Source organism: Apus apus, chromosome 4 (assembly GCF_020740795.1).
Source record: "Apus apus isolate bApuApu2 chromosome 4, bApuApu2.pri.cur, whole genome shotgun sequence".
Lineage (NCBI taxonomy): Eukaryota > Metazoa > Chordata > Aves > Apodiformes > Apodidae > Apus > Apus apus.
Genome location: NC_067285.1, coordinates 68,781,952 through 68,793,951, shown reverse-complemented (window position 1 = coordinate 68,793,951; position 12,000 = coordinate 68,781,952). Strand labels below are relative to the sequence as shown.

The 12,000-nt window shown below is 41.4% G+C and overlaps 1 protein-coding gene across 10 annotated transcripts in view; it reads right to left on the bottom strand.

Annotated features, from left to right (window-relative positions):
• The window catches only part of FAM13A (family with sequence similarity 13 member A), a 130,834-nt gene that overhangs the window by 71,264 nt on the left and 47,570 nt on the right, over positions 1-12,000 (bottom strand). For all 10 annotated transcript variants that reach the window (XR_007889429.1, XM_051618912.1, XM_051618911.1 and 7 more), the window contains one exon: positions 4,417-4,589. Coding sequence is in view for 9 of the 10 variants with exons in the window: in XM_051618912.1 (XP_051474872.1) it covers positions 4,417-4,589 (173 nt within the window). In the remaining variant the exon portion in view is untranslated. The remainder of the gene's footprint in view (positions 1-4,416; positions 4,590-12,000) is intronic.

The following is a 12,000-nucleotide window of genomic DNA, read 5'->3' as shown; positions in this document are numbered from 1 at the left end:
GGCTACCACAGCATGTGATCCCTTTATTTGCAGGACATAGGCCAGCTACAAGAACCTTTGTGAACAGAAGGTTGATATAAACAAATCTTCTCTTTGAGAACATGCACATGTTAGAAAGCCAGCACAGGGTATGTATGCTGGCAAATCTCGCTGCAGCTGTGACCGAAGCCACAAAGAGGCATTTCTGATCTTTGGCACACAAGAACATGGCTAGAAAGTACTGGAGAAAGCAACTTGCTTACTGACTGACTGACGCGATTGTTCAAAGCTTTGGGTCTTGGGAACTGCACAATGTTTTTAACAAAGTCTGGCTGCCGTACATGCAACCATTCCCCATCACCTGACCAAGTACCAGCAAGGAAGAGTGCCCAGTTGCACTCCTTTGATCTGGATTTGCACCTAGGGAACACACACAGAGCCTAACAGCACTGCAGCCAGCAGGGTGCTCATCTACAGAAGGAGCCTCCTTCAAAACAGTACCAGCATGTGCTAGAACACCCATTTACAACAGCAAAGCCTATTTTGGTGCCCTTTCCTGGACAAAAGATCCAGGACGGTGATAACAAAAGTCTGCAAGCAGCACACATCTCTGAGCCAGCCAAATGTCAGGAAAGACATTTCTGCTTGCCATCAACAATCCCTTGTCTCACATTTTGGCTGCAGGAAGTATTTTCCTTCCTGCCTGAAGGCTATCCCTTTTCTCTGCGCCTATATATGAAGTTCAGAATGAAAGGCTAAGAGCATTGCTTGCAAGAGGCCCTCCAACTTTTGTTTCCACTTAAATCCTAATATATCCTCCCCCTGAAGTAAAGGGAAGTAAATCCACATTAATCTGCTACTCGCAGCATTTAAATTTTAGTACATATAGGCACATCCAAAATCACTCCAGTTGCTTCTGCAGTTATATATGTCCCTTCTGAACTAGGGCTTTGAGCAGACTTTTTCATTCTACAGAGCAGAAAGAAAGACGGACCCAAAAAGGAACTCTGAGCCTCACAGAGCTGCAAGCCCACCTTAGCACCCTCTTACTGAGGGTCTGGTAAAGCCCAGGGAGCCCCGTTCCCTCCTGCCTATACCTTAGCCGCAAGGTTGCTGCCTCCCCTGGCTCCTGAGGTCTGCAGGGTGGATGTTGTGGCTGTCAACCAGGTGAAGATAAAATGTGTGTGGTTCCCAGGATCTGGAAGTTTGTCTTCCTTGCTCTAAAGCTTTGCACAGGCACTCTTCCAAAAATGAGATAAAGACCATGTAACTGGCTGCACACTGGCTGCAGGCCTTCATCCTTCTTTCAGAGGACCAGTCTATTCTCTCCTGTCCTTTCCTTCCTTTCTTTCTCTGCTGTGTTGGGATTTACTCAAAGACTGCATTATAGGTGTGCTTTTATGCTACTGCATAATTAGCTTTTTGCCTTTGGCCTTAGCTATAACAATGAGGCAATTTTCAAGAGAACACATACGTTATGTGCTGGTGGGGATTATGGGTACATGTAGCTAATCCACCTGTTTGGGTCAGGAAAAAGAATGTATCAACTTTACAAATACCATTTTTATAAGTTAACAGTTGTGAACAGAAGGTGATACGGATTTCATGTTCTGCAATATGTTTTGACTTCAGCTGGTATTTGACATATTTCAAATGACAGCAGCACCTTCAAAAATTCCTGTGACAAGGAATATCATACCTATAAGAAGACATCACATGTCTTTCCACACTTAAAAAGCTGGTAAGCCATTCTAGAAGACAGAGTCACAACTATAGCTGCTACTTAATACAGTAGCATTCATTTTAAGTTCAACTATATGAAGACACATAGAGAGAGGTATTTTAAATAGTATAAAAAATTACTAATCAACCGAGATTCTCTCATTTTCTCCCTGAAGACCCCTGCTCCGGCATCAAATCAAACTGAAAATTTATTAAAGGTTACAGTCCTTGCTGGGGGGGAAGCAGGGCTTACAGGCTTAGTGTGTGTGGTTATTTCTTCACTATTACACTTGAGAGCCTGCTAAAGGTGGAGTTCTGCATCTACTACTCTGTGTAGCCCTTCACCCTCTTCTAATCCACCATATCAGCAAATTATTATCATTGCCAAGAACAACCTTTATTCTTTTCTAACAAAGATCATACAATAGCTGAGCAGATACAGTCATTTCACTAAAATGCATCTGATAATTAAGTATAATTAATTATAACATTTACTTAAGAACTGTTACTACCTTGTGATATAAAAACCCCCAATAAGAATAGCAGTGTGTTTGTAAAACACTTTTGTGTCTAGATCAGATGCCAGAGTCATGCTGAAAAAGGTAAAAACTAATGTAGCCTTGCACTAAGATTATACCAGGTAATACCTCACTGTGAGCTTAGATTACACAGGATTGACACAAGGCTGCAAAAACTATGGTTAAAAGCTCTCTTGATATATCAGAGCACTCCATTAATGCCAGGGAATTGGGAATTCTGACCGTTGCACAGACAGCTGTCCCCCAAGTGTGTTAGGTCTGCTGAAGACCTCTCTCCTTTCTTCCACTTGGGGGTGGTCCACAGCCTCCTCTCTATCCCATCCTGCCTGACAACCTGCCACGCTGGAGTTGAGCAGAAAATAGCAAACACTACCCACTCCTCCTTCTGCAGCAGCAGATCACTGACAAAAAAGTACTAGGAGCTAACAGCAGTGCAGATACTCAACCCAATTAGAAAAATATGTACAGAATTGTGATACGGGACAGAAAACTAAGGCATTCTTGAACAAAATGGGGTTACAAGAGAATTAATTTCTACAGCTTATTAATTTCCCAGATAAAATTAGAGATGCAAACAACTTTCATGTCAAGTCTTGAGCATCGAGATTAGGCTTCCGTTTAATTACAAACACATCTCATTTGGTGCTTAATGTCCTGTGCCACTATTGGCCCAACTGTCCCATACTTCATACTGTTCTAACAAATTACACATTGATGGAAAAGTATGAATCTCCAAACCAAAGAATTGTCTTCTGTTCGTCTAAAAGAATCACCTTGCAATGCGTTGTAGAGTACGGGCAGGGGCACACTCTCTGCCAAGCTCCAGCATACCCATTCAAGAGGTCATAACTTCCAACACAGCTCCACCTGCTTGACCCTTTCTAGCTGGTAGAACTCTACTGCCTTCTCAGTTTTGCCAGCTGACCTGCTTTGGTAATTGTTTCTTAACCCATCTCAGTCAAAAGGAGCTGGATTAGTGCAGACATGCAAATGAACCTGATGTCTTCTGGATGCAGGAGTTTTGGGGGCAGGCATGGGGACAGTAAAACACAGCTGACACAGCTAGGAGTTGAAGAGCATGTGTGTCTGCAAGGACTAGAAATCAGATTTGATATCTCAGATTCACTACCATCATTATGATTAAAAATCTGGTGTTAATGCATAATTTCCTACCTCATCCTACTGATATTATGAATAAAAATCTGGTGTCAGTGCATAATTTACTAGCTTGTAAGCTGAGCATTGTCTATCTGTCTGTGCTAGTGCTGAGAATAGCACGGGTCTCCTGCTTACACAGTGAAGTCACTCTGTTACGTGTCTGGCAGCACTGCCTCTGCTTTGTATTCTGCACTGGTATGCAGAGACACTGCAGTGTCCTGTTTCATGACATGCAAGCAGCACCATTTCCCACATTAGGCCAACCCCATATTTCAGAAGCATTCAGCAATTTCCCACAGTAACCTGAACCCTTCATGTCCTGCACTAGACACAAAAAGAAAGGCAATGACAGACTCAATTCAATATCATGAGGACAACAGAAAGATACTGGTTTGGTCTGATGTTCAGGGAAGGACCTTAGGAAAAGTCAAATTGCTCACTACCTGTTCACTCATTGATAAAGTGCCAACAATCAAAACTCAAGATACTCTTTCAGACATACTCTTATAGATGATCTAGATAGATAGACTTTTACAGATAAACTCAGATACTCTTATAGATACTCTATAAATACTCTCTTATTCTCTGTCTTATCCGAACAACACTAGCGCTATCATTGTTCCTGCCAGAAAGATAAAACACCTCAGAAGCCCCTTCCTTTTTGGGTTAAGAATGGCAATAAAGTCAGCCATCTGTTAAGACTTAACCTGGGTAGATCAAATATGCTGATTTTGATTGCTTGCACATGCTCAGTGCAGTTCCCAATCTTAGATCCTTCACCAAGCAGACCACCTTCACATTCTTGAAAATTTATATTGGAAAGGCAAACTTCAACACACAGCTGACTTTGTAAAAGACCTGTTGGAATTTGTGACTTCAACAGGGATATACACATTATTTTGCCTTATACCCCAGCATACTGACATCAACAGAATGAAAAGTGATCAAAATGCTCAGAGCTGGAGATGTAGGTACAGAACAAATGAAGAAACACAAAGACAAAACAAGGAGCACTAACCTGGAGAAAAATGCATCACTGTTAATGAAGGAGATTTCATCTGTTAAACTCATCTCCTTCCAACAGGAACCACTCTCTGTTAATCGGAGGCTGATCTGAGGTAGGCCATCTGACAGGCCTGGTTGTGGCACTATGCACGTTTGGTTGGATCCTTCCACTGTGGACTTTGTCATCTACAGAAGCAAAGAAAGAGAAAAATGAAAAGTGAAAGGAAGAAATGACAGAGCAGCCTTTTCAGATAATCTGCAACAGAAGCATATTCCATACCAGTGTACAAACAGCAAAGAATATGACAAGGTGCAAAATAATAATATAAAATACATATAAATCAAACATTCTGCATGATTAAGACTACTTAAAGAAAATCAAAGGTGTGTATTTTGAAAGAACAGGGGCAAGAGTGAATTTAAAAAAAGGAAGGTAAGAAAAACAAAGTTATTTTCTGTATTGCAGAAGACAGACTAAAAATCTGCTCATTGAATTTGCTTCTTGACACAAACATATGGAAAACGCAATTAAACACCTCTTCTCAACTCCTCTCCCACCCTTTTTCATGGCAATTGATGTCAATATGTACCCTGGAAGGAAATTTCTCAGGCCACGAACATTCTGGATTGGCATCCTTTGCCGAGGCAGCCAGAACACAGAGTTGGAAGCTGGGCTCCCTAAATCCAAGACTAAGTTTCCAAACATCACTGAGTCCATCTACAGGAAGGACAGGGGTCTTGCTGGAGCATACAGAACACAAGAAGATACAGCACTGTGTCAGATGGGTGTCCAAGTATCAGACACAGATAAAGGATGCCTAGGGGAGAAGAAGAACAAACTTGGAAGTCTGACCCTCATACACTGCCCCAGCTTTTGGCAGTCTGTGGCTCAGGTCTTTTCTTGAATAGGAGGCTGCACCTGGTCCACTGTGTGTAACAGCACACACTGAACCCAGCCTTTGTGATTATGTTCAGTTTTCTCTTGTGTTCACTTCTGTCTTTTGCCTTTGCAAGATCCTGTAGGCTCACAGTTTTAAAACATCCTAACACATTTATTAAAATTGGAAAAAAAGAGTACTTATATTTTAGATATGGTGACAGATGATCTTGTTTTTGAATTACGATAATTTGCAAAATTTGCAAATAATTGTTCCTTCTCCACCTTCCTCATACCATTCTTTACTTTATACTACACCAGCAGTAGTCACTAATGAGACAGAAAAACCAGTTTATATAGTTTCTCATTTTATTGAAGTAATTCTGACATGTTTGATCCTTTTTACTGCTTTTCTCTACACCTTTTCATCTTCCTCTAAGTCATTTTTTAAATGTAGCCATAACTGCAGGCAGCTTTATATATGTAGGCAGATAGAGTGGTGGCTTCTTATAAAATGTCGACTTTTTATTTGCTTTCATGATTGCTTACTGAGCTGACAGCTTTGTGATGTTTCTGCAGTACCAAGATGTTTTCTGAAAACAATAGTTAATTTGGAACTTATCAGTATACATCTTTATAAAATGTGTGGTTTTTTGTGGACGTTAGCATTTAGTGACAGAAATTCAACTAATTGTTTTTTCACCCAATACAAAGCAACTTAGGAGTCCTCTGTAAGACCCCATAGTCAGCTTTTAGTTTTCCCTACCTTGAATTACTTTCTATTATCAGCATATTCAGTCTCTTTCTGGGTCATTCTTGAATAGCACGGATTCCAACAAAGATCCTTGAGGGACTTCACAGGAAACCTCTCTCCACTGATAAACCAACCATGTATTTTTTTCTTTGTTTTTATGAATCCATAAAAAGTCTTTCCCTCTAACCACAAGACATCTTTGCTTCTTAAAAAACCTTTGATAATCCAATCAAAAACTTTTGAAAATACAAGTGCACCACACCGACTATACCTATCCACATGCTCACTGACTCCTCTGTGACAATTTTTTCTCTAAAGCAGTAATGCTGGTGCTCCTAATGACTCTAATTACCCACTTGTTTATTAACTCTGCTGCCTACTATAGCTGCTATATCTGCTGGACAGTAAGTCAGACTTTCTGGATCACTCCTGAACACTTTTAATACTTGGCTTACACGAAGATTTTTTGTAAAATTCTTGGATTTACCTCTGTGTTGTAAGCCTTTGTTTCGCTCAGTTACTTTCTAACCCTTTGGTGTGTTTTGAAAAGTTTCACAGGATAGAAAGCTGCTTTTTACTGAGCTCTGAAGGGAATAAACTGAAAAATAATAGATGTATCAAAGGCAACGGGAAACCAGAGATATGTTGAGACAGCTTCCCACTTTCAGCCTCTGGACCACACGCTCTCAACAAGAGCCTGCCTTTACTGATGTCAATAGGCATTTTGCCCACAGTCAAGATCTCGCCTTCAGACTACCTCTGGCTCCCAGCAATAGTCTGTGAGCCCATCACTTGCAGCAGTCACTGACTGTTGACACGATGGGAACTGGGCACACCTCATGTGAACACCAGGCCATGGCTCTCAGCTGCTACAAAACAGTAGCAGCTCTGAGATTTAAAAGGGGAAGACCATGTCTGTGCAGAGGACGAGAGGCAGGGAGCTGCACATTGGCTGCATTACGGGAGGGAATCGCAATGGAAGGCAGCAGTGCCTGAGGTCTGGAGGCATCAACTCACTGAATTCTGCTGGAATGGCTGTTAAGCCTTTCTTCTGCTCTGAAAACTTGCAGTCACTCACTTAGCTTCTCTGCAGCTGGAGATGACTGTTACCTGTTGTGGCTGCACAGGGACATCTCTCACCATGGCCTCCTGGTGCTACTTCACCATCACATAGTAATATGTCTTTAATCCTTATTAACAATAGGAAGGAATGGTGTTCACTATCTCATTCTACAGTTTTTAGTGAGCCTGTGAAAAAGATACCTGCACAACTGTTGTAACAGCAGCACTTCACTGGGGTGCCACTGAGGTGAAGATGTGCCTGTAGGTAGACAGAGTCTTCTGTAATTTGAATTCCTCACAAAGCAGATTAAATAATTACAGACAGAGGCAGCTTACATGCTTTTTGGGTGGTGGAGCTCTCAGGATAATTTTTTAAATCAGATTTGTTTGTTCATGCACGTGCATATGTTTCATGCAATGAAGTTTGAGAGAACAATGCCTTACAAAGTGAGGATAATACCTTGCAAAACAGCAGTGCTATAGGTTATTCATTAACAAGATGATACTGGAAAGACAAGTGTATTTAGTTGTGAAACGATAGAAAAGGGAAGAAAAATAAAAAGACAAACAATTTATGAGGGATATTCTAATTTTCTCCAACACATCCCTTTTTGTGATCACCCTAATGTGCAACCTTACCCTCTGGAGGACACAGAGGAGTGTCAGTGAAACCCCCAAGATGACTATTATAAAGGCACACAAGAAATATGCAAGAAGTTCAAGCATTAGTTTAAAAGGAAACAAAAAAGCCCTTGTGGAAACTTGTTGCATGTTGTAACACATTTCTACATGCTGTATCTTGTTACACTCTTTATGAAATATTGCAGGAGGTTTGTAGTTACCTGTGCAGCACAACTTCGTTTGCATTTTGCCACCAGAGCAAGCAAACCACCAAAGGACAACTAAAGGTTCAAGTGACGTTTACAAAGGTTGTGAATGGAAGTATCCCCCCCATTTACCAGGTAAGTACTACCCTTAACTACAAGGCAGTTGTTTTCACCTCATAATGTTATTAAAAATATTAATATTTAACAACAATAATCAGGAAAATGTTGGTCTGACTTCATTGTTTATCTGTGTGATCACTGTTACGAAGTCTAGTTGGAGGCAAGCAACTAGCCTTAATGATCTGGATGATGATGCACAGCGTACCATCAGCAAGTCTGCCTGCGACACAAAACTGGGAGGAGTGACTAACATGCCAGAGGGACACTAAGATGATTAAGAGACTGGAGCATCTGCCATATGAGGAAAGCTAGGGGATCTTATCAATGTTTATAAGTATCTAAAGGGCAGGTGTCAGGAGGGCGGGGTCAGACTCTTTTCAGTGGTGTCCAGTGACAGAACAAGGGGTAATGGTCACAAACTGGTACACAGGAGATTTAACCTGAATATGAGAAAATACTTCGTTATTCTGAGGGTATTATAACACTGGAACAGGGTGCCCAGGAAGACCGTGGAGTCTCCATCCCTGAAGACACTCAAAACCTGCCTGGACATGTTCCTGTTTAATCTGCTCTAGGGATCCTGCTCTAGCAGGGGGGTTGGACTAGATGATATCCAGAGGTCCCTTCCAACCCCTACCATTCTGTGAACCTGTTTGAATCTGTGAATCAGAGAGACCTCAACAGGTTGCAGAAGTGGGCTGACAAGAACCTCATGCAGTTCAAAAAGGGAAGTGTCTTGCACCCAGGAAGAAACATGCTGGGAGTCACCTAGCTGGAAATTAACTTGCAGAGAAGGAGCTGGCAGTCCTGGTGGACAAGTTGACCATGAGCCAGCAATCTTCCCTTGCCGTAAAAAAGGCCAAGGGTGTCCTGTGCTGCCTTAGGAGGAGTGATGCCAGTAGGTCAAGGGAGGTGACCCTTGCCCTCTAGTTAGCACTGATAAGACTACACCTGGCATGCTCAGGCTAGTTCTGGGCTACCTGGTGTTATACAAGAGAGACACGGACATACTGGAGAGAGTCCAACAAAGCACCATGAAGACGATGAAGGGACTGGTGCACCCCTCCTCTCAAGAAAGGCTGAAAGAGCTGGGAATGTTCAGCCTGGAGAAAAGAAGGCTCGGAAGTGATCTTATCACAATGTTCAGATACCTGAAGTGAGTGTGTAAAGAAGATGAAGCCAGGCTCTTTTCAGTGGTGCCTAGCGACAGGGCAGGAGGCAATGGGCACAAACTGAAATACAGAGGGTTCCCTATGAACATCAGAAAACACTTTTTCACTGTGAGGGTGACTGAGCACTGGCACAGGCTGCCCAGGGAAGTTTTGGAGTCTCCACCTGTGGAGTTATTCAAAAGATGTCTGGATGTGGTCTTATGCAACTGGCTCTAGGTGATCCTGCTTGAGCAGGGAGGTTGGACAGGACTATCCTCAAAGGTGCCTTCAGCATCAACCACTCTGCGGTTTTGTAATTTCTCCTTTGACATTCTCATCTATCGAGCAAATGAACTGAACATATGAACTGCTGCATATTGAGATGCCTAATGTGATGTGGCATGTGTCAGAGGAGCATTTTGTCCCAGGTGAAATCTAACCAATATGGTCTGACAAAGAGAAATCTATAAACCATTGTAAATATATGAAAAGCTTCACTTTGGAAGATGACACCAATAAATCCAAGGACAACCCCAAAGAGTATGGATATTTTGGCTGAAGAGCAAATAATTTTATGTGTCTTCTGAAAGTTTTTTATCTGGTGAGGCTTAACCTCAAACTCTGCTTGATAAAGACAAGATTCATCCTGAATGGAGTATGTTGTGGGCAGTTACATTATAGTTACAGGCTATGGCAGCTGAAAACATAAGCTATGCCAAAGCCTGCTACTCTGTAATTCAAAATACATCTTCATTCTCAGCTAAATACAAGTAAAATAGTATCAGATACTGACCATCAAAGGCACCATCTCAATAAAGGATAATCAAAACAGCAAGAGCAGACAACTGCCAAGGAAATATTATACCACACATCCTACACTAGACTTTCAAGTTTTGCTGTCTCAGGAAGTTTAGATGCAAGGAACCGTGTTTGCAGTTTTAATAGAGACTAGTCAGTTTTATGACCACTATAAACATACATCATGATGAGTATGGATGAAAGTATGGATGAAAGTGCAAGAAAACCTTTCCCCTAGAGGCAGAAGCTGACCAGTCAAGGTGGCATCATCCCACATGTACCACAGGCAAGATTCTTCATAACTGACTGCGTGCATCATAGAGATGTTTCATCTCACTATGAGGTATCAGAAGTTCCTGGGTTCAAAGATCAAAGATAAATATGCCATATATTCTAAAGATCTGATAACTTATGGTGACTAAAATCTTTCTCTGTTCTTGAAGAACAGAGACTAGTCCATGCCAAGATGAGTCTGGAGACTTCTGTGCATATGCACTGACATGGAGTAAAAATACAGACCCTTAACGCAGGTGATCTTGCTTATCTAAGTACACATCTTCTCAAAGAGGAAAAACTTCCAATAGCCTAAGCCACACATGAAAAAATAAATAATTAGGGCAATTCATGCCCATTTGCATAAGTAATTATGAAGTCTAAATGCAGAACTTTTGGAAGAATCTAGCTGTGAGTTTATATTTAAATGTCATTAACTGAAAGGATGATGAGATGTTTCTGTTAGGTTATAATAAAAAACTAGGAGGTATTTAAAATATAAGCAGCACAAACTTTTATCTAATACTGCATGAACATAGCATTCTTCCAGACAAGAGAGAAACCTCACTCAAAAACTTCCATAATAAACAGATGGTACTCTTAGAGTTGTCCACTAAAACTAAGAGGCCCATGTGACCTTCTGAAGGGCTTCATATTTTGTCAGCCAAAGTCTCTTTCAGCTTTCACTTTGTAAGCTGAATATATTTGTAGAATGTATAACACACAATTTGCAGAATATATAAGGCACATTTCTTTGCAAAAACCCAGGTATGGCTGAGCAATGCTGGGAAATCTAGCATGTTGTTTTCTTTCTCACTCTAGTCTCGATTTGGCTAGCTATTGGCACAAACCTCACATGCCAAGCTATCCACTCATCAGTATTATCTCTGCTTCATGGATGACAGAGAATGGGAGACTATTAGCCAGATGTACCTCTTGTCTGAGTCACAGAATGCCAGGTTGGAATGGATGTCAAAGATCATCTGGTCCAACCTTTCTAGATAATAATATAACACCCTGTCAAGCTGAGTCTTAAAACTGTCCAATGTAGGGGAATTCACCACTTCCCCTGGGAGATTATTCCAATGTCTAACTGTTCTTACAATTAGCCTGAGGGAACAAGCCACCTGCTGAAGTTACACAGGCTTGGTATTTGGACACTGATACTTCTGGAAATAAATATATTACATTCACTCCATTTGAAACACCTATTATTTCAATGGGATTTCTAGACACACATCCACAGAGCTGTAAGGTCTCCACCAAGGTTACTTAACAGCAATGACAGTGACAGTGAATTCTGTCAGACCTTGCTTGGAGGTGCAGAGTTTTGCTGGAGGGTTTAGGTAATCCTAAATTGTCCCAAAGAATAAAGTGGAAACTCCTGCTGAGACAGCAAAACCCTTCATGTCATTCAGTGACTAGACCAAGTATTTGTGCTGTACTCAAGTTGTTCTCTAAAGCTTTGTAGTGCAGCCAGCTCTTATGCAACAACAGATTCACAACCATTTTACTGCAGTCAGGGACTTCTTAGATGAATGTGGATAGGATGAATCTCCTGCAGCTGTGAGGACCATACATCTTCCAGGCCTAAAGGGCTTTTAAAGCAAGGGATAATTCTGCAGTGAGATGTTTCAGTTACATTCCTCTCACAGTTCCTATATTATTCTCTCGCTTTCTATTCCTATGCTCCACAGGGCCTGATTCATTATGCTACTGGCATGGCACAGAATTG